At 43.9% G+C, this 23931-nt stretch overlaps 1 protein-coding gene across 8 annotated transcripts in view; it reads left to right on the top strand.

The window, feature by feature from the left end:
• Window positions 1-23931, top strand: part of foxp2 (forkhead box P2) — a 103934-nt gene that overhangs the window by 66017 nt on the left and 13986 nt on the right. For all 8 annotated transcript variants that reach the window (XM_056367731.1, XM_056367728.1, XM_056367735.1 and 5 more), the window contains 7 exons: window positions 5302-5439; window positions 7174-7263; window positions 9290-9470; window positions 10805-11102; window positions 12933-13037; window positions 19272-19359; window positions 21001-21084. In XM_056367731.1, the coding sequence (XP_056223706.1) occupies window positions 5302-5439; window positions 7174-7263; window positions 9290-9470; window positions 10805-11102; window positions 12933-13037; window positions 19272-19359; window positions 21001-21084 (984 nt within the window). The remainder of the gene's footprint in view (window positions 1-5301; window positions 5440-7173; window positions 7264-9289; window positions 9471-10804; window positions 11103-12932; window positions 13038-19271; window positions 19360-21000; window positions 21085-23931) is intronic.

Below are 23931 nucleotides of genomic sequence, written 5' to 3' on the forward strand. Positions count from 1 at the left end.
TGGGCCCCGGTGGTGAGGGAGAAAGCCTTTCCAAGTGATGAACTATAATTCACTGAGCTGCTTGAAGCACTTGTAATTTACTGTGTGTCACTGATGAAGAGGCTGATCCAGTGGAGGCCATATTACCTGCAACATCAGAGGGACGTGTCCCCCCCCCCTTCCACCCAAGCCACCTCTCTCACTTGTGCTCTCTCTTTCTCTCTCTCTCTCTCTCTCTCTCTCTCTCACTTTCTTTCTATTTCAGCCCTCTCTGCACTTTCTTTTTCAACTCTCTCCCTCTCTCTCACCTCCCCTGCTCCTCTCTAACTGTCGCCCCCATTTACTCTTGAAATATGTACACCTGCAGGGAGGCATCAGTCTGGAGTCTGAATTGTGCCGGTTTAATGATAAAGGTGTGACAATTTGTACCGATAATGACACAAACAATGTGCACCAGCGATGTCACACAGCTACACTGGTGTACACTACATTCGAGAGTCTTAATCAATGACTATCTGCATGTAGAGATAAATCAATATGGAAATTGTGCTAAGCCCATCTCAATCTCCTCAGGCTTTTTATTAGAGGCTTTTACATGATGGGTCTTTATGTTATGATAAATTGCACTTCCCATGCACTGCTGCCACACTGCTATGGAAATTGATTTAGGAAAACATTTAGTAATCTACTTAGCTTCAGCCCTGACAATCTAGAGTATTGATCTCCCTAAGCTGAAAACACGGCATGCATTTGAGTGAGTGTGGCTCACATGCATGCATGTGTGATTTTTACATAGTAAACACATGTACCACACACTTGAACTTCAGAGTGACGCACTTGCCAGGCCAGCTGCCCTGTAGCCTTGGTGGTCCTCGACTGGAGAGTCCCAGCTATCAATAATCGTGTGGCCGCATTTGGCAGTAATTGGCTAGTAAATGAGCAGTGTCAGCTGAAAGGGAGCTGAGAGGTCAGAAGTCCACATGCTACAAGAGGGGTCTGAGTTTGGGCCCTGTGCCCCCTGGGATGCTCAGGAGATTGAGATGAAATAGGGAGCGGGGGGGGGGGGGGGGGGGGGGGGGGGGGGATTTCTGTCTCTCTCTTTCCATGTGTAAAATGAAGCTAGTGGCTTAATTAGCAGTGACTCTCCCTGCCAAGGATCCACAGTAATTACCGACTAGGACCCTTCCATTTTTCATTGCATTTATCTGAGCTGTGTCTGTAGTGCAGCACAGTCCCATGTCCAGTGCTACAGGAACAACCTCTGTCGTTGATAACCGCCCCGTGATCGCTGCCCCCGCAATGTTTATGGCCAACATGTAATCACCAGTTCCCTCTGCTTATTACTGCTAAGTGAATTGTATGGAAAGAAATCGAATAAAAGGAATTCCTCTCTGCTGGACTTTAATTGTTTAAGTTTGAACTCTGATACACCACTTATCTCCTGCTTTAGGTAATTTGAGTTCACTCATAAAAACTCATTGCTCTAAAGATAAAGCACCACACAGTGGAGTGGGTGTAATTGCTGGAAGTGCGCTTGTCCATTGGTCCGCATAGTTGGAGGCAGACAGCTGTGTGAGCCAGCCAGTGAGCACCAGGCAGTGGAGATGTGGTGTTTTTGCATTTAATGCCAGAATGCCCAGTTAAATCAAACATAACAAGGGACCTGGGTGCCAGCTTTGCCTGGAAGAGATACCTGAGTTCTCTGCAAAAAGAGCGTGACCTTTTGCAAGGCATTGGAGAGGCTGGTTACAGGCTGCGGGTGTGACAAGAGTGGTGTAATGATCTGCTTGTTCTGGTGAGGGTCCCACCAGTGTTTTCACATCAGGAGCCAATTTAAAGGTCCTTTGTTTTGCTCTCCAACTCTGAGGGCAAACCACATGGCTTCAAAGTTCATGTCAATACAGCTCATCGTCCACTTTCAGACAAGAGATATAAACAAATAGGGGTTCAAATGGCGAGCACAGTTTAAAATAAGCACGTTTCTCACAAATGCTTGTTAAGCAAGGAGAGATATTCAAATGACTTGTCCGAAACTCATTTGGAAGCTCCTCTTTTCTATCCAAATTTGCACTATTAAAAACAGGAGAAGCACCTTTTCTGTTATTAAGGTCCCCAGTGGCCACATCAGCTGCAGTTAATTTCAAACGATTTAATAAATCCCATTAATATTTTTTGTGCACCAGCACTGGAAATATATCCTTTTGGATTACAGAGAAACAGAGGCATAGCCCAATTGGATATCATGGCTCCTCTTCTATGAAAGAGAGTCTATTCACGGTGTGTGGATGTTTATGCCACTGCCATCGTCTAGTAAATGCTCATTAATTTTATCCCTTCGTGGCAAAATCATTTCTAGGAGAGGCAATTCAGCCTCCTGTTCCTTTCAATTCACCGCACACGTCAATCAAGCCCTTCTGCAGTATCCTGCAGAATGGAGGTGTTATATTCCTGCAATTATCATGTCATATACTCGAAAATGTAAATGAACGTGTGTGTAAAATTAAATTTATGGGTTGTCAGTGAAGAATAAGAACCAGGAGAGCAATTACTTATCTGCTTTCATCTTGGACCCTCTGATACGTCAAGCAGAAAAGCATGCAGTTAAATGCTGGAATTAACATTATGCAGCACTTCACAATGGACGTGGGCCAGTGCCTTTTCTCCCTTCTCTTTCTTCCTCCTGCCTTTTCTTTCTGTTTCTTCCCCTCTTTTTGTTTGGAGCAGTCATGAAATGAAGATGATTATCAGCAATAACGTCTCTAAAAAGCTAATGAAAGTATAAGAGGAACTTCCCCATTTTTTTTCTGCTGTTGGAGCCTTGTTTGGTGTTATTCATTGTTGTTGAAATCCTGCATTATTAATTTACAGGCATCTGACTATGATATTTCACCACTGGCACAACGAAGAAACTGTTTGTAGAATTTATATTTAATTCCACTTTATCTATGGATGCGCATACATTTGTGTTAAATCCGACATGTCTAAGCTTGCATCCCTTTTACGAACCAAAACTTCTTTGAGCCAGCATCCAATTAATAGTCTTAATGAGTGTATCTCTCATGTTGTTTCTCAGCTGCACTCGTCCCATTGTCACGGCATCCAACACAAAACCAGGAGTGACTGCAGGGGTAATTACTTACCTAGCAAATGTACCTTCAAGGGTTAATAACATTGAAGGTGTAAGCACAGCATTTGCATAATTACACACAGACTGTTTAATTTGAAACTTTTGACGGCTTTTGTTCCGCACCCCGCTTATTGTGAATGCATTCTCTTTTTGCGCTCTCGCATCGAGGAGTCCGGAGAAGAAAAGAGATGTACCACAACATCCTCCTCCTCCTCCACCTCTTCCACCTTAGATGGAGTCCCTTCTCTCTAAGACCCTAATGAACAATGGAGGCAGGATTTGTTTGAATATGAATATGAATGTGCAGCGGGGCCGGCTGGAAGTTGACCTTCAGCTGTGATTTTCAGTTCATCAGGATTAGTCAAGGCGGGCGATCAGGAGCCACTAATGCATAATGACTTCTAAAATGAAAAATGTGTAGTGACCATGCAAATGTCTCGGCTAATCAAAGAGGGGGGAAAACCTGGGGTGGGGGGTAGGCGTTGAGGAGAGGAGAGCTAAACAAGGACGTGTCAAGGCCTGACAGAGAGAGAGAGAGAGAGAGAGAGAGAGAGAAGGAGGGAGGGAGAGAGAAGAGACATGCATGGAAAGTAATCAAGGCAGCTTGATTAGCTGGCGATGAGGACAGGGATGTCTTATTGGCCCCTTGACACACCATATAGGCTAGTTACTATCATGGCAGCTCCATGCCAAACACTGTAGCAATTAGCGTCAGTGAAGGTGCGACTACATGTTGACGTTTTAATTGTGTCATGGTAGCATAAAGCTTGTCCGTCAAGAATATTTGTTGACAAGATGCAGAATCCAGCCCTAAGAAAAATGTTACATTTGTACATTGTTGTGCTCGAAACATCAAACTGTTTTGCGTCTAAGCTGATTACATGACATTTTAAAGGTCATATAGGAAAGGAAGGGGTGATTGGACTCGGTCGGTCTAGTGAAGTGTGTGTATATACGTCTTATTCAGTCAATGAGAATCATCTGGTGAACCATTGTTGTTGTTGCAGCGTGTTGGATACTAAATCTTTAACTCCATGTTGATTTTATTTTGTCTAACTCACAAGTAAACAAGTAAGTTTGAAAGTATTGTGTTTTTTCTCCCTCAAAGGTTGTTCAATTTTTAAGGAACCACAAGGAGCTGAAGCTGTGTAATATGACTGTTAGCCCACTCTCCCCTGTTAAAAATGTGTGTTCACAATCAAAGACCGAAAAGAAACGTATCTTTTTCTATTGATCTGATGCCTCAGAAGTGGCTTTCGCTGCCGTCTTAGAAGAATTTGGCGGAAATATAGGATATGTGTCTTTGTTTTGTTTTGGTGAAGCTCTTCTGCTGCAGTTTGACAGCTTGTATTTTAATGATTATCACTTAAAAATGACATACATTTTTCAAAATGTCAGCAAAAAGCAAAAAAAAAAGAACTTAAGTAAGAATGTAAAACTTGAGAAACTTGTTCACAGCAGAGGGCATCCATAAAAAAAAACAAAAAACTTCCTACTACATAAGCAAATGTGTTCACATCTTTTTTTTCCCCATATTTCCCAACCTGCCAACATAAAGATATTGCTCAGGGTGAACCCCCAACCTCACAGCCACGACCCACCACATCACGCTGATTGTGCCTGCCATGTGTCCACTTCATCAGTGTAGTTTTAATCAACTTTAGAGTTGTGCATTTTCACGCTGTTTTACAATAGCAGCACTGATAGGCATGTTAAAGTGGGGGAGTTCAAGGGTCCTGCTAATTAAGGTCTACGTCTATTTAAATCCCTTACTATTCCCAGTGGGTGGAGGCAGGAAAATAAGATGAGCAACACAAAGGCACAGCACCCATCTGTCCTTCAGCATCTCCTCTAGGCTGCCAAGCGTCACGGCCATGGGAGGCCTGCTCTCCCTACCTCTCCGTCACCAATTACCACACTCCCAGTAGATCCATGCCAGTATGCCTGACGCACGTCTCTGATGCTCTATTTTTCTAACTTTCTCCCTTTTTTACTCATCTCTCCATAATTTCACTCCTCTGCTCTCATTGTTTACTCATCTCTCCTGTCCTTTCTCAATCTTCTTACCCTCTTTTCTTATACCTCTCCTTCACACCCGATCGTGACCATCACCCCACTTTCCGCCTTTTTCTTTCTTTCTCTCTCTTTTCCGTCCCTCATTCAACCCCACTTCCTCTCTCGTCCCCCCTGTCCAGGTTCCAGTGTCGGTGGCCATGATGAGTCCCCAGGTGATAACGCCGCAACAGATGCAGCAGATCCTCCAGCAGCAGGTGCTTTCCCCTCAGCAGCTCCAGGCCCTGCTCCAGCAGCAGCAGGCTGTTATGCTACAGCAGGTATGGGCACGTGCGCACACACACACACACACACACGCACACACAGACACACACACACACACACACACACACACACACACTCATACCTAAATGCATACACACCTAGACAAATATTCAGATGCAAACCCTCTGGCGAATGCAGACGCACACATGCCTAGATGCAAGTTCTCAAACGCATCGTGATCTAGATGCACAGACACAGCACAACCATATAGAAATAGTGACTGCACACATCCAAAACTAGACCCACAATCACTCTATTATTTTATTACCTTCTTATTTACACCTTTAAAGACAGCTATTTGGCATTACTGTTTGTTTTTGTGTACACACATACACAAAAACCCACACATCCACCCGTACACATCCCTGAGTCACTGCTGTGCATCACAGCCACCAGTCGCTCATGCCAACTCACCACAGCCCAGTGTCCTTGACACGCTTACCAAGAGGAATCTGAAATTGACGCACTTGTTCATGTCACCTCTAATTAACTGTCTCTGCTGTGTCGCTGGTTCAATTCCCTGACAAGCATCCATCAGGGACTGAGAGACTAGGGCACACTAGAACACTAGAAGCCGAATGATAGGTGATGGATGATGTAATATTTGGGATCAGCTTGAGAAAGCACACACTTGGCACAGTCTCGTGTCAGAGTTGAAATACATTTCTCATTCATAGATTTGATTAAGGGAAAGAGAATTGTTTAATTAAGAATGTCAGTCATCTTGATTAGCCCTCTTCATTAAGACCGCTCAGACTCTAGATTTGATTTCAGTACAATGGTGTTCCTTTGCACTCCATGTTTCAACAAAACTTCGAGGCACTTGGAATTTGAAACATGGTCAGTCTCAATGTAGCAAAGTTTATTTTAGTGAATGAGAGTCAATGAGAACTGGGGAATCACAGGATCAAAACCATTCAGCGAAGAGCAAAGTTCTGTGGTTGATGGATGTTGATGAACTGACTACATCAAGCGTCACAAAACATCTTTCAATTGCTCCTAGGGCTCCTATTCATTTTTAATATTAGTGTCTATTAAAACCTGTGGATACGTCTATGGCAGTTAGCAGAGAACTGGACCGTGTGTTCCAGTGGCGCTCTTCATGGCCTTCTCCTTTAGGCCAAACAGCCATGTGAAGTTTACATGAAATAAAAGTAAAACCATCTTTTTAATAGCTGTCACAGCCTGTGTGTTAAAATAATCAGTTCAATGAGTGAACCTGTCCCTGCGAGGGTTTATTCTGTTTGTTTCAGCCACTCCAAAGGAAGTCAGAGCGCTCTGGCAGCCAAATGCGTAGTTAATATGATGAATTGTTGCCCCCTACAGAACTGTGGGACTATTAAATGTCCATATGGAAAAGACTGTGAAAAGCAGCAGAGATACAAATGCCAAAAGCAGTAGAAGATATTATTTATAATGTGCAACAGTTTCTGCATAACTAACATGTGAAGTACAGCTGGATCTGAAGCAGTGCGGGCAGGATTAAGAGAAGATGTCTAGTTAATTGTAACGGATCTACTTTGAGGCTTTTTGCATATAAATCAATTAGAATTACTTCTACATGTGCAAAATGAAGTCTGACTTCTATCATTTAGAACATTGTAAAGAAACTGGAATCACAGCCTGTCAATACTTGTGGTGATATTAAAGAAAACTTTGTATTTTCTCTATTTCTATTTTATCTTATCTTCTACCTCTGCGTGTGTCTGTGTGTGAATGTGTGTGCGCAGCAACACCTGCAGGAGTTTTATAAGAAACAACAGGAGCAGCTTCATCTGCAGCTTCTCCAGCAGCAGCACCCTGGCAAGCAGGCTAAAGAGGTAGGTGCAGCACATACGTACGGTTTCCACACACTACCAGAGATGTAAATGACTCAAAAGTTGGACTCGTACATCAGTAGAAACAGGCGAATGGCTGTAAATGTAGAGTATGTGCATGTTTAAATTAAATTCTTAACTTTGTCAACCAACACCAAAAACAGAACGCCAACTATACTGTTGCAGCTTTTGCCTGGGAACGACTCCATTAATGAACCGTGCCAAGTGACGATCGCAAACACTATGCATACGCACATGCTCACGCACACTCACTGATTTATGGAAAAGAGACCAGAGACAAAGGGCCCTGGATCCAACTCGTTAATGAACTGTTTCTGTGGGCGTGAAAACGTGCAAAAGTTACGGTATACGATGCTCATAAATCACAATGACAGGCAGACGGTGGACGGACAAGGCTCTGTCTCGTCCTCTCTGGCTATCAGAGGAGAGGAGACGAGCATGACAGCCTTAGCCATATTTGCGTAACCGTGTTGGTGCTGAACCCTGAGAGCCTAGTCTAGAGACACATCCAGACAACACCGTACGTGTGGAAGCAGTTAAATTGATCAGAAAAAAAAAGGTATCACATAAACACACACGCTCTGTCCTTTTTTTCTCTCGCTCCATGTTGCACCTCTCAGTGTCTCCTCAAGCAGCCCATTATGCTGCCCCTACAGGAAGCCGCGACTGACCTCCCGGCGGCTTTGTTTCTGTTTGGATTTGTGAATAGAGTTTTTCAGGGCCCCCGCCATCAAATATGGAATAGAAATTGCTCCCTTATTTCTCTTGAGGCAGGGTGGAGGTAGGGAGGGCAAACCGCCTCCCTCCATCACTCCATTATGCAGCCTGTTTTCCAGTGAGCGCATCACAAGTTTTACCCACCCCCTGTGCCTCCATGCTTTTCCAGGTCCACCATGATATAAACATACAGGAACATGTGATCATGACATGCTATATGCACATACACATGTGTATGGAGAGGAGAGGAAAAATTGAAAAACATGAAAATTACAGTAAAAAAATCACCCATGCACCAACTCCCCCACCCCCCCACCCCCTTTTTAATGTGAAAGATAAAAAAGACTGAGAATACAGAACCTGAGTTTTGTGTGTTTTATCACTTAAAATAGACATTTGTAATATGGCACTGTCTCACAGCTTAGAGCCAAAGCTTCACTACCTCTCAGAGTTGTTTTGCTGCGGTGACTGAGCTTGATGTTTTTCATGTTGTTGTTGTTGTTGTTGTTGTTGTTTTGCACCAGGCTTATGCAATTGCCTGTCTGGCCCAGCCATAAACAACTCTGTGAGGCAGCGAGGAGAACAGAAAGGGGGTGAAAGAGGGGGGAGGCATTGTGCATGTGTGTCCGTGTCTGTGTCCGTGTCTGTGTCCGTGTGTGTGTGTGTGTGTGTGTGTCCGTGTTTGTTTGTGTGTGTGTGTGTGTGTGTGTGTGTGTGTGTGTGTGTGTGTGTTTATATTTGTGTCTGTGCGTTCACACGCACGTGATGCTGTAAATCTCTCATTCTGCCAGCTCCCTCTGGCCACATAAGCTGTAACAGACCATCAGTGAAGGCGAGACAATTAACTATCAGGGGTGGAGGGGGGTGTGGGATGGAGGATTATACCAGAGGCTTAGTATCATACACAATCGCAAGCCACATACACTGACAGGTTTGAGAGCTGGTATATCAGCACAGCTTTGTGCCTGTTTGTGAATGTGTTCTCATGGACACACACAAAGAGATGAGAAGGCAACAGCGCTGTGGTACAGCCCAAAAAACAGGAGGGAAGACTAAGTGAGCACAGACAGAGAGGGAGAGCGTGCACAGAGACAGAAGAAGAGGCAGAGAGGTATAGCTAAGGTCACGACAGAGGCGAGTGAGTGCAGGCTCTGTGCACACACAGTACAAACACCATCTTCTCGCTCCTCTCCCTCTCTCTCAGTTGTTAATTCGTCTGTAATTTTCCCTCCCTCCTCTCCTCTCCGCTCCTCTCTTGCTCCTCTCCTCCTCCTCCTCCTCCTCTCTATAGCAACAGCAGCAGCAGCAGCAGCTGGCCGCCCAGCAGCTCGTCTTCCAGCAGCAGCTCCTGCAGATGCAGCAGCTCCAGCAGCAGCAGCACCTGCTCAACATGCAGCGGCAGGGCCTGCTCTCGCTGCCAGGGCCCGCTCCCGGCCAAGCCGCCCTGCCCGGACAGACCCTGCCCCCGCCAGGTAAGAGGAGGAGGAGGAGGACCAAAGGAGGGGATGGGATTAAAAGTGGTAGGAGGAAGAGGGAGAAGGGAAGTGTTGGATGTGGTCATGTTGATCCTGAGCACGTGACTCGCAGCAGTAGTGGTCACATGCTTCCTGTGTTTTGTCTGCAGGTGTGTTTGACACTGTCTGGATGTCTTTCATTCTCAGTTTTCCATCCAAGCCTGTCTGTCACACTCTGTCTGTCTGTCCTGCCTGTCTTTTTTTTCTCATTGGTATGCACATATATCCCCTCTAAGTATGTTTATCTCTAAGTATGTTTGTCTCTCTGCCTTCCCCTCATTGGTATGCTCTTCTGCCATCCACTTTTTTCCTAACATTTTGTTTAGTCTTCCATTCGTCCTCTCTCTCTCTCTCTCTCTCTCTCTCTCTCTCTCTCTCTCTCTCTCTCTCTCTCTCTTGTCTGATTATGGCTTTCTTTGTCTACCTGTGTTTCTCTCTCAGCTCTGCTCTGCCTGTGTTTGTTTTTGTTGTTTTTCCATCTCTGTTTCTATTCCCCAGCTATCCAACCCCCTCCTTCCTTCCCCGGTTGTTGTTGGTGGTGGTGGTGTTGTTGTTGTTGTTGTTGTTGTTGTTGTTACTGCCTTCACTGAGAGTCAGAGGAGAGGGGAAAGAGGGGCATAAAAGGACAGACAGACAGAGAGAGAGGAGAGCAAAGCAGGCTCCATTTTCTCCTCCTGAGCCAAGTAAACACCTATGTTTGTTGTTTACCACCAAAATGGCGCATACAGAAAACAACAGCCAGGGAGATGTTAGAGGGAAATCAAAGGAGTGAATATTGCCTAATTAGTTGCCAAGCGGAAAAAAAGCAGTGGACAAAGCTTGTTTATCTCAAATGCAACATGCACACATTCACTGTAATCAATGTTTTATCGTTCCTTATTGAAAGACGACATGAGTGATCGGCTAATATCAATATCTGGGCAGAGAAGAAGAAGAACAGTGCAGACCGGTTTGATTGATCAGTTACTGATGAGTTCAAATTCAGGTGTGCTGTGAAGTAGCACAGGATGATAGTCACTGAGTGAGGGCAAGGCCTTTGGTCATGCAGCTTTATATAACTTTTCTAGCTGTTTGCAAGTTTGCAGAGTTTGGGATTCAGCTTTTGTCTCACACTGGATATTTCCACTTGCATTTAGTTGAACAGCCTTATTGATACATCAAGTTTAATTTTCCGTTTCTTCTTCTCTTTCTTCATCTCAACCTCTCCCTCCTCAACTTTTGCTTTCCTCCCCCTACTGTCCTCTCCGTCTCTTTTTCTTAATCATTTTTCTCTACCGTCTTGATTGCTCTAGCTGGCCTGAGCCCCGCAGAGCTCCAGCAGCTGTGGAAGGACGTGACCGGAGGCGGTGGTCACAGCATGGAGGACAACGGCATCAAACACAGCAACAGCGGCAACGGCAATGGCAACGGCAACGGCGGGAGTGGCGGCGGTTTAGACCTCTCCACCAACAACTCTTCTTCAACTACCTCCTCCTCCAATCCCGCCAAAGCATCACCGCCCATCTCTCACCATTCCATCGCCAACGGCCAGTCCCCCGCCCTCAACCACAGAAGAGAGAGGGAAAGGGAACGAGAAAGGGAGCGAGAGAGGTATAATAATTTAAATGTCACCCGCCCACCTTTTTGATAAGGCACCAAAGCAAAAAGGAGAGGAAAAGTTTACAGAGGCATGTTTGTTACCCATGACACAAACTTGTTGTTTTTTTTGTTTTTTGTGCCTTGATTCGATGTAGAAACACATTAGAACGCCGCACTAACATCCAGAGTATTTGTCCTTGTTTAAAATAACAGCATTGCCACTATAGGGAAAACATGATATTTTGTTTATTTGTTCAATAGTTTATTATTGTCTTGATAATATAAAAAAAATATAGCCTTGTTCTCCCAGGGGACCACGTGCGCCATTGAACGCACTTAGCTTGCACACAGATATCAAAAGCAGGGAAAGGAAACCATGCAGGCAGGCTCACTTACAACAAGCCTCTCTGGCAGGCAAGACAAGGTAACCTGCTTGTACATTAAGTATTTAGTGCTTTCGCTCTTGTTTTTTTTCTCTTTTGAAAATTACCTTCCTTGCTTACTTGTCATGTAAACAGAATACGTGATGCCTTGAGTGGCGTTTCCAGGATGTTTATCCTTGTGATGGCGTCTTTTATAAATGCACCCAGCACCAAAACACTGAGTGTTCACATATCTGCCTATCTGGCCCATGCATTATTCAAAGGCTTTTCTTGGGTGATATTATAATAAGGACTTAGGGTAGCGGTGTGTGCGTATGTGTCTGTGTGGATGCTTGGTAGAGACTCGCACTGGAGGTGGAAGTGCTGTGTAATTGGTTTAAAGTAGATGCTATCTCTCCAGTACCACTAAAAGGAGGCTTGAAAAAGATATCTTTAGAAGGAAGACAGAAAGAAAGAGAGAAGTAGGCAGGGAATGAGAAGAGGAGGAAGAAAGGGTGAAAAAAAGACTTTTTATCTGTCTGTGTCCCGGGGGGTGTGTGGTGTCTCATAATGATCGAACAAGGAGTATTGTCAGGAGCACTGCTTACTAACATGCCACAGATCGATATGGGAAACCCCCCCCCCCCCTGTAAAACATAGTGTGAGCTGCTCCAGTACTAACACACACATATTCATTGGCCACACACACAGGCATGCATGCACATAGTCATCGACCACACACAAACACGCACAGACATAACCTATAAGTAGACAAACACACGCACACACTATGCATCGCGCTCTTATTCACATTTTCACACACAGACAGACGCGCGCAGCAGTGCCAAGACTAAAGGTTAAACTGTCATCTTTAATAGGATGTGCTGTCTAGGCAGGGTCGTAACTTATTTGGGTGCCATTTGAAAAACGCCTCAGCACCCCTGCTCCCCTTGTCCTCAAAGAACATAAGTTACACACAGTATTAATCTCCTGATGAAAATTATATGGCTGTCTGGATTTTTAATGTTTACTTGAAAGCCTCCGCCCCTCCTCCCCATAATAGCTTTACAAGATGGGATGGTGGCTGCAGTGGAGACAAAGCTACAGTTCACCCTACAGTAGATTTCCATTGTGGATGTTAGAGTGAACTTACGTTCAGCTGACATGTAGCAATGTGGTTGCATGTTGTGATTATTTAGATCGAGTGTATTCCTCTTACACATGTTCTCAAGGCTTTCCTATTTTAATCAACCACTGTCAATACACCAATACAGCTTTAGTCACTGATTGTTCACCTGAACTGACCTGTTTTCATCTCTTTTCTAGCCGATAGTAACCTCACACAAGCCTTTGGAGATCCTGTGGTGAACTTGATGCTTCCCTCCCCTTCTTTCTCTCCTGACCTTCCTCTTCCTTTTGATTTTGTTGTGTTCATTTCTCTTTCTGTTTCTCTCTCTCTCTTTTTTTTCTCCGTCTCTAGTTCATTACATGAAGAAAGTGGAGGGACCCACCCCCTGTACGGTCACGGTGTGTGTAAGTGGCCCGGCTGTGAGAACATCTGCGAGGACTTCGGACAGTTTTTGAAGTAAGAACATGCATTATGACACATGCTGTCTGCTCCTTTAACACCGTGTTGGTTTGATTGTGTTTGTGTGTACAAGAAGCAAATATCCATCTTACTGTAAAACACACAAAAGTTATCCCCTGCACTACAGCACCTCCTCTCTGTGGGCACAGAGGAGCCTAACAAAGAAAACATCACTGCCTTTTCAAAGAGCACATTTTGACCTTCCAGACAGCCGGTTGACAGGGTTCAGCTCTAGCGGCACAGGATTCAAACCAACTCTGATCCATAACAAATCTCCTTCCTGGCGTGGAAGGGCCTGATAGGTTTGTGAAAAAGCGTCAAAAGCTAATGGCAACTCGCACGGCCGCACACTTACCTCCACAACAAAGGCCCCCATTCACTGTTGTCATGGTGCAGGCGCCAGAGCGAATGAACTCTTCATGCTCCATCAACAATTTAGTTAATTAGCTCATTTGTAATTGGCCGGCTTTGTTGCCAGGATGTTAGTGGGGGGACATCAAAGGAAGAAGGTGTTTGCAGCACTGCTGATTACAGGTTATCACATTGCCACTCACTGAGAGTCTCTCTCTCTCTCTCTCTCTCTCCCTCTCTCCCTCTCTCTCTCTCACTATCACTCTTTCCCTGGCTCCCTGCTCTCACACAGAGAAGAAAAGAAAGGGAAAGCTTTAATTTGAATATTCTAATTAGATTTGTAATTAACTGTGAAATAACGATCTGGCGAGTGTTTTTCATGGGCTGTAAATGTCCATGTGAATTCGCATAAACTCTTGAAATCAGGACATTGTTCCGGTGTATTTTCAAAATTATGCATTTTTCTACAGTGGTGACTGTAATAAGTTGCAGAAAGCTTAAAAAAAATTTTTTTTTTACTGATACAAGAAACTAGTTCACCCATGGGGATCTGCTGGAGGATTTAGGTCAGGCGTTTGCTAATTCTACAGCAGCTTGTGAATTAAAGCTAGAAGGTGTATGTGTAAAATGATGTGACTCTAATAAACTTGGTGTTTACCAGTCAGACAGAACGTTAGGCTCCATTTTCACACTCTGTCAAGGCATCCAATACAACCAGTGGAATCATAAGTGACAGCGATGGATTTAAATGAATCTGAGGTGAATGTATATTACAACTATAGCCTGACAAGTGTGTTTGCTTATCCCCTGTGGAAAATGTGCCACATACATGTTAATGTCAATATCAATTTTCTAGAGTGGGACAGGGCACATCCATAGGAGTCATCTTGTGTAATTTTATGAAAAGCCAGTTCGCTGTACAGTCCATTGTCCAGCCTGGACTTCATGTACGCTGGACCAGGTAGAAGAGTTTGCCTTGCAGCTTGGGAGCAGATGTGTGTGTGTGAGAAGGCAATCCTGTATCGGATTAGCAGGTTTTTCTGATATCTTGTCCTATCACCTTGGTACACTTACTTAAAGAAGACATCAGTCTATCCCTCCGCACTGTACGCTCTGTTCACACACAACACACCTAAGTCTGTGTGCTCTTAGGATACTGTGTCTTGGTAGCTTAGCTGGTTATTTAGGTGAGGGGCCAAGATACACTGTATAAAGCGCTGCGCCCGTGAATGCGGTAAGCTGGTAAACCAGTGCAAAAGGATGCACGGTTGGAAAGACAGAGTGAGAGAATGAGAGCGACAGACGGAGAGAAAACAGGTAGATTTCAAAGTTGAAAGCGAAAGCACAGGTTGGCAGACGGTTTTGTAAGAACACTTGCCAGAACATTGGCTGCTACAAAACAGAGCACTGTCTTGGTTCAACGCCCCCCCCTCCCCACTCCAACCCAACCCTCCCCGCGCACATCCCTGCAAGTCAGAGGCTGGCTCTATACTGTAACCCAGCCAGCACATGAAAACAGACACCAACAAAGAAGGCAGACTCGTCATCAGAACAAAGATGGCTGCTCTGTGGCGTGCCTTGGAGCAGTGATTGTCGGTGTCAGAGGGAGTCCTTTTATGTTTCCGGAGATGCCAGTCGACTACACACACACACGCACAGATGCACACACGCACACACACAGGCACAGTTTAAACGGGGTTACATAAAGCGGGTGTCAGATTTAGATGACAGTTTAGATGTTGGTAGTTGGGTGTGGGTTACGTGTGCGGGGAGGAGGCAGAAGAAGGGGGGTGGGGTACGCAAGTCAAGCTGGCATCTCGTAGCTCGCTGTAGGAGCTCAGCTCAGCGGCGGTGACACGTTTAGTCACCTATTGTTTTGTTGCATGAAGAAACTTGTCAAGATCAGCATTTAATAGCTCTTCAGCGTGCTTTTAAGTGTTCTCACCTGGAAAAGGTAGCCGCGAGGTGGCTGGCACCCTGAATTAGCTCTCTGAAGTTCAAAATGAAATAATATAGCTGGGAATGTTTCTTGAGTGGTGGGTGTTGGGGTTTGTGTGTGTGTGTGTGTGTGTGTATTTGTGTTAGTCACACGAGATGAGAGGGAGAAACATTACCACTATTAGTGCATGTGCTGGAGCTATTTTTGCAGGGAGGCTTTATGGTGAATATAGAAACAGAAAATCCAATAAATGCGTCTTCATATGTATAATTTGCATCGTGTCATGAGGTCATGTTTGTCTGTACAACTACTACTACACTTATTTATTTCAACCATTCCTGATCTTATACTTCTTTCAGCTCAAAATAATAAAGAAAAAAAAACTTGATTATCCTGTTTGATGTTTAGTCACCAGCATTATACATGTCTTGTCCCTCATACTTTAGCCTTTTTCCTCATATACCCTCTTTTAAATGAATGTCCTCCCACCTCAATAACATACAGTGAATCTCCACATAAACAGATACTTGCTCACACACACACAAACACACACACACACACGCAGACACACACTTAACTCTTCCGCTCTCTGTCACCACTCCACTCTCCTTATTACTGGCAGGGAAGCAGACTCCATGTTAAAATGGCAAGCTCAGCCGCTAACCTGAACGTTGGTGTCTGTAACCCGCTGCTAATTAAACCCACAAGGCAGCAGCCAAGTGTCTTCGTCTCTATATAATGCACACACACACACACACACACACACACACACACACACACACACACACACACACACACACACACACACACATACACACACTCACTGTGGAGGCAGGCAGTCAGGCAGGCCCCTGGCCCCTGGATAGCTGAGTTTCCCTCTACCCCTCCACATGTCTACTGCTCTGTGACAAGACCTTTAAAACGGAGGGCATTACTTATGCACCACCACCATGGGGAGAGTGTGTGTGTGTGTGCCTGTGTGTGCCTGTGTGTGTGTGTGTGTGTGTGTGTGTGTGTGTGTGTGTGTATATATATATGTGCTTCTTTATGCACACTAGTAGATAACGTACGCATGTAGCTTCATACAGCTGTGTTTATTTATCTTCTGTTTCTTATCTGACTGAATTGGTGTTGGTGTGTGTGTTTGTGTTTGTGTGTCAGGCGTAGACAGTTATGGGGCCTAACTTGCAGTTCTCTGCTGGGCCTTTCTAGCCCCTGATAATACACACAGACAATTAGCAGAAATGCATCGTCCATATATGCTGGCTTGAGTAGATTTATTATTTGCCCCTTAGTGGACATTGATGGCCTATACATATTCATATTTACAGCTGTGGGGAAAAACCTCTGAGATGTTTTGTTCCCTTCTCTCCAAGAAAAGAGAGAAACCGCAACATCCAGTAAAAACAAATCTTTATCTGGGGGCTGAAAAACAATATGTCTCACCTCCCTACCCCCCTCCATCTCCATTTATCAGTCTCTTTATTTGCTGTTATGTGCTTTGATTTCTCTACCTTTGCTACATCTCTCAATCTCCATCTCCATCCTTTCTTTCCCTGTTCTCACATGGCCTTCATCACGTGGGTAATTCCCTCTTCAGGGCAGAAATCAATGCGCCTCTAAAACGAGGCTCGAACAGTAAACACGAGGCCAGGCCTGACAGTGAAACATGCATCCTCCACCTCTGAGTTTAAATTGTTACACCTTGATGCTACAGTCAGCTGCTCGGACTCCTTCTTTTTGTCTCAATTTCTTCACTGTACTTCACATTTTCACCTACAGATTATTTAGGTTTGGTTATAATTAGAGGCAAACAATCAGCAGCAAAGATCAGAGCTGCAGTGTAGTGACAATTTTCTCACATGGATGAAAAAAAATAACATGAGAGAAAATGGCTTGGAAGGAAATAAGATAAGAGTAAAGGGATTTTGTGTAATTAGAGAAGACAGTTTTGTAGTTCAGAGAGGTGTGTTTTTGCCCACGTCTCAGTGAATAAGGTGTTCTTTCATTATTGTCTGCCTGTCTGTGTCTTCCCCCCTCCTCCCTTTTTTGTGGCATTATTAATGCACAGTAGGACATGCTGCCATTTGAATATTTCATAAATGCATGTAGTAATCTGCCTGTAATCACCTTGCTAACTGGCCAGCGGTGGAACGTGTGTGTATGAGAATAACTGGCTGCGGTGCTGTGGAGAGGCCTTCATGCACAAACACACACACATTGACAAAATATAAGAAAAACAAAGCTGCTTGTCGATGAGAGGCAAACTTAATAAAGATTTCTTACGCCTCTCCTTTTTTTTTTTTTGTAATGAGGTATCTTCAGGGACAGCGAGCAGCCCGCTCTGTGCTTTTGAAGCAGCTGTAATTCATGACACACGCCATACATCAAGTGCATAAGATAGCATTATGGGCAGTGAAATGAAAAGGGTATTTGCAACATTAGTTCCCTCATCCTGCGAGGGACGTGATTAAATGATTAATGAAATGCCCCCTTTTTGCATGCGCATTCTGAAACAGCAATTAGGCACAGGGCTGGAGAAATCCACCAGTTCGTCCCTCCCCTCTCCGCTGCTATCCCTCATCCGTCCCTCCCGCCGCCCCTCCTTTTTTAATGCTACCTCATTCTTGATTTATAATGAAACATTTCTGAGCATTAGACCTGAAACGGTTACAAAAGTATAAGCAGGGATGAGATGGAAGGGTTTTAAATGTGTGCAGTGTAATTGAAAGGTACAGAGCTATTGTGATTACAAATGTTCTATTCAGCTTTTGATTGGCAGGCCAAGAGAAGCCGGCTCAATGAGTTGTCTTGTTTTGCACAGTGCAGATAAACAAGAAGTGAGGGGTTTGGAAGAGAATGGGGGGAATATGTGTTGGGAGTGTGTATTTCTGTATGTTTGTGTATCTGTATGTGTGTGTATGTTTGTGATTCTGTGTGTGTGTCTGTGTGTGTGTGAGAGCGCAGTTTTTTTGTGTGCCAATCAGTGTTTGTGCAAGTTCATGATAATGTAAGTGAGTGTGTGTGTTCTTAGATAAAGTGAAAGCCATAGAGAGAGGGAGAGATTTTGTACTCCCTCTAATGCACTGGAGGCAGCGCTGTAAATGATCATTGAAGGGTCTGCAAGCTAACCTATAATTACTGGAGATAAAGTGGCAGCTCTGGCATTTCATAAGCATGCCTCCTCAAAGCTTGCTTTGTGAGTTTGTCACCAATGATCATTTAGATAGAGGCTCATTACCCAGCATCACAACACTTTAGAAACCCCTTTTCGCCCCATATTTGTGTACTGTGTTTTTGTGTGTGTGTGCTTTGGAATAAAGGTCTATCTTAATGGTGAGGCTCTTTTGTGTCCTACAGACAAAATCCAATCAAGACAAAAACCCTCATTGACTGTTATGGCTGTCTGGCTGCCTTTTTCTTCTAATGAGGCGAACACACCAGATACATTTAATATGTCTGCTGCTAGATAATGCACCTTCAGCTGAAGAGCTGCTTTTGTGTGTCAAATGTTGCTGGTGTTAAATTGTGTGTATTGTTTTCGGTAAACGAAGGAGACAAAGCCGTTCTGCTGGGCTAGCATCTTTTATTCTCCATAGAAAGCAGCGCTCAGGGTGGCACTGAAGTTAGCCATCTAAACTGGCACAGGCCTATTGTCATGTTAAACATGGCGCCACACACCGTCATGTTACTTCTAATTTCTTTTTCCTCATTTCAGAGAGGAACAATGCTCCCTAACAGGATCCTATAGATAATTGTCCCTGTATAGAAATATTATCATAAAAACAAAACAGTGGTGAAGTTGATACTGTAATTATCATCCTCCACAATTTTGATTGTTGTTAAAATAAAAATAATTCTGTCCTCTGCTAGCTGTGACATATTTGATAGATTTGCTAAGTTGGTGTGTAACCTCTCTCTCCCTCTGTCTGTCCCTCCAGGCATCTAAACAGTGAACATGCCCTCGATGATCGGAGCACAGCTCAGTGTCGAGTCCAGATGCAAGTCGTACAGCAGCTGGAAATACAAGTAAGTTTTCTTTTAGATAAAAAAAAAGAACACCTCAGTATGTAGTTGGAACAAAGCTATGTGAGTTGTTAAATTTTTTGCCATTGTCACATTTTACTTGAATGAACTCCTTTCTCATTTAAGTCACCAATCATCTAGTCAAAACTTTATTTTTTGAAAGTTGTGTGAGCGAGAGAAAGGCCGCACTGTGGTCTGCTTAATATTTCCAGACAAGCAGGACCTGCTGAATTCAACAAAGCCACTAAACAAAGGAATCCTCAGGCCTTACAACGAAAGCCATTATGGCTGTTTTAATTGAATTAAGCGTGTGCTTTATTTTCTCTGCTTTCTTTTTTTTTTCTCTTTTTCTTTCCAATTAATAGCGAGCGCATCTCTCCCGGTCTGCTGTGTTAATTAACTGCACTTTGCACCTGAAGAAAGCTCAAAAGGAGGGAACTATTTTCAGTAGGTGGAGCGTGACCTTATTAAGGAGTCATGCTGGCTAGATAATGAGAGCGCTGATTGAGCGCTCTCATTATTACTCAGCACTGCCGACAACCGCTCCTCTTCCTTTAGAAACAAATAGATATGTATGTTTTAAATTAGGCTCAAACAAAGTGACAGCTGGAAATATTCAGTCCGCCAACTGAAACCAACAGCCCAGCTTCTTCAGGCTTTGCACAGTATCCTACTTGGGATCAGAGGTGACCAGTTCCTCTCAATATATGTCCAGTTGTCTAACCAGAGTCCTAAAAGCCTCTGGGGGGGGGGGGGAATCGAAAAAAGGATGCAAGTTATTTATTCAATTTGATCTCATTTTTTTATGTTCTGTTTTTCGTTGCAACATAAAGCTGTAGGAGCTTGCTGTTTACAGTGTGACCAATTACAGTGGTGCACTTGTGTTGTCGGTCCTGTCTCTTCTCTGCTCTCCCTTTCTTTCATTTCTTACTCCCACCATCCTCTTTTTTTTCCACGAGAGCCGTCACTCGTAATGAGGCCCAGCTCTGTGTATGTGTGCACCTCTGTGTGTGTGTGCCTGTATGTGTGCGTGTGTGCACGCCTACTTGCTTGTCTGTTTCTCTGTATGTTTGGTCCTTGTGTGTGTGTGTGTGTGTGTGTGGGGGGGGGTTTGAGCCTTTGCACATGGTCCAGTCCCTGTCACTCCCTGTGAATTAGATTGATGATAGGCGATGGCTGGGGCCACTAACTGGACCGGGGAGGCGGGGCCGCCTGGCACCCTGTTTGGAAGACCCCTTCACCTCTCAGCAGCTGCTGGCTGCGCTCCATCCCCCTAACAGTGTCCACAGGAGTTTGAGCAGACACTCAGGACCACCTAATTTATGGCCCAAGTAGCTTGTTACTGTCAGAGCTTCGCTGACCTAAATTCTGCTATTGACAAAAAGATGAAATGCTATTTGTTTTGCCTGACCTGTCTGCACCCTCTCCCCTTTACATCACAAGCACAACTGTTGTCTCTTTTTCACTTGGTTAATATCAAACCTTTTCTTTCTTTTCTTTCATTCTTTTCACTGTACCATCCCAATCTCATGTCTCATATTTTTTTTTTGTCTCCTCTCCTCTCCTCTCTTCTCCTCTCCTCTCCTATCCTCTCCTCTCCTCTAATCTACTCTAATGTACTCTCTTCTTCTTCTCTCTTAACAGCTTTCTAAAGAACGTGAGCGTCTTCAGGCGATGATGACCCACTTGCACATGCGGCCCTCGGAACCGAAGTCATCTCCCAAACCAGTGAGTGCATATTGCTCTGGCCACCGTAAACAGGCCTCGGCTATGAATGCGGGCCCCCACACAGAAAATGAACAGTTTAACAACCAGGCAGTTGTTTGAGTGAGTGAGAGAAGATGAAAGGGAGAATGGGATTTGTAATACCAAGTTACATCTGCTTCTTATCAGGTATTGTGCGCTGTGAGAGGACAATAGAGTTTGGAAGTGTATTAGATAGCAGAGCGGTGGAGTCCTTGGCTAAAACGCAGGGTCATTTCTTTGTGATAGATATAATAGCCAAAACAACCTGTTGGCTGCTGATGACTGTTTGGCTCAGTGGCCGCAGCGGCACTCAAAAGTGGAATGAAAGAGGAGAAGATATGTCATTTTAACAACAAACACCTGAAAATTACAGCTGAGTGGTGAAGATGGTGTGATGTTGACATAAATACCCGCAGTGCTGTTGAAATTGGTTGCAGAAAAAAAAAGAATCCAAAAACGTGAAAGGTGTCATTGAAAAGGAAAATGATGTCATTCTCCATGTTATTTCTCTTGCCTTTTACTTTTAGATTGAATGATTATAAACGCATTTCTCCCAACCAGTATTTGAATTTAATGTTAAGATGATACATTTTTGCAAACATTATTTTCTCCCAATTTTAGACGTTTTGAAATGTTTGAGAGCAAAACATTGTTAGCGTGTTTCTGCTGCTTAGTAAGTGCCTACTTTCAATAGAATAATTTTCCTCATCACCTCTCATCATAGAATGTAGATAATCACAAGATAGCATAATTATCCCATAATTCCATCAGGAATCAAACTCCCTTTTTATTATTCAATCTCTCTCTCCTCCTCTCTCTCTCTCTCTCTGTAGCTTTTTTTTTTTTTTAATCTTCAAAACTCCAGCAGCTTGGTTCCATCTCGTCCAATAAAGAATTTGCAGCCTATAATCCATGCCTGAATATGAATGAATGATGCTAATGAAGTATTGCATTACATAAAGCACACATGAAAGAGCAGCTAATTGCATTTGATGGTGGGGGCAATTCAGACAGAATTCTTAAATGAACAGTTAAGTCTTCAGTTTTAAGGCTACCCCGGTTTTTCAGGGGAGGTAGGATGAAGATTTGGTGCAGGGGAAAGCGTGTATGTTTGTGTATCCTCTGCCAAAGAGAACAGACATAACAAAAGGGAGACGGTTAGTGGATTTCAAATGGTAGCATGCATTTACACCCAGTAGAATCACAGGTGCAGGATAGACACAGCCCGGCCATATGACGATTATGAATAGTCTGTGTTAGCCTATCAGGGCTGAAAATAAGTCTAGTTTTTCATTGGTGAAGCCCAACCAATACCAAGCGAATACAAAGCACTGTCTCCAATATGACACCATTTATTCTCTGAATCGCACTTCATTAAATGCCACCTTTTGGCCATGCTATGGATGGATGAGAATCAAAGTTAGCAAGGCTGCAAGTTCTGAATAATAAGATCTCTCCCTCTCTCTCTGTCGCTCTCTGTCTCTCTCTCCCCGACCTTCAGTGTGTATTCAGATGAGCGAGAGGTGGCAAAGTGCTCACTTCCCTCTCTCTCCTCCATCCGTCATCAATTCTATTTTGCCAAAATGGGACTGCATGCCTGCAAACATGTTACGCTTGTTGCTGTGTCTTGTAGGTGAAGAGGCAGCGAAAAGGACGGGAAATGATCTTTTAACATTATAAATATACACGCCCATACACACAAGAAGACATTTATTCTGAATTGAATTTTCATATTTTGAGGTGTTCTCTGCCTTACAGTATGTGAGCTGGTCTTGCACAGTTCAGTGTCTGGTTTGTGTAAATGTGGCAGGATCCATTACATGGAGTTTGGCCCATATCTGCACAAGTGGTGCAGAAAATGATCTGATGTTTGTATTTTAGTGTTGTATTTTATGTGGTTTCTCTCAAAAGAGAAGAGAAGGCATTAGTTAACAGGAAGTGACTTTACACAACAGGGAACAATTTGCTTCACTTTAATTAATAGTTTGTATTTGGAAAATGAATGCTAAAAACATTACAGTACATGTACATGGTTTTATTAAAATTACTGTTTTGGGTAGATATGATTGACACACATGTTTATGTAGGTTATGTACTTTCCATAAACCCCCTCAATCTCTGTACTGCAGAGGACTGTCTATGCAACCAGCACTCGTCCCAGCCTATAACTGTAGCAGCTCATTATAGCTAAGTGGGCATATAATTATCATCTGAGAACCGCTGCATCCACCGGAGTCTCTCAAACTTGACATTTTATCCTATTTATCAACACATGCCACAAATGACCGCTGATACCTCCTCCTCACCCTCGCTCCTCCATCTCTCACTGCCTTCGGCCCCACATTCCCTTCCATCTTTCAAGTCGGTTTTAATTCAAACTCTCGCAACGGATGCATTCCACTTGTAGACTCACAATTAAGGCAATTTCGTTTGAATATGTAACGATGTCATTACCATTCCAACTAAATTAGCGCAGAGACTAAAAGGTCAGTTAAGAATTTTCCAGTCGGTTAGAGCCTCTCACATGAGATTTGGGAAGCAAGCGCAAAAGTGGTGGAAAAGCCGGACGATTAGCGGGCACAGTTGGCTTTCGTGCCAGAGGTAACTAACACTCTCTGGTCCCTAATGTTGAAGGAGCGGAGGAGATGAAGACAGAGTGAGAGTGTGTGTGGAGTCACCATAAATGTCTGTGCAGATTTTTTTTTTTTCAACTTGAAGTGTCTTTTCACCCTCTATCTTGCACTGGAAGTTTCACTGGATAAGGGGCAATAATGTGTTGTGGATTTGATGAAGTGTCATCCACAAAGTCATTACTACAAACTCTACCTA

Source organism: Seriola aureovittata, chromosome 22 (assembly GCF_021018895.1).
Source record: "Seriola aureovittata isolate HTS-2021-v1 ecotype China chromosome 22, ASM2101889v1, whole genome shotgun sequence".
Lineage (NCBI taxonomy): Eukaryota > Metazoa > Chordata > Actinopteri > Carangiformes > Carangidae > Seriola > Seriola aureovittata.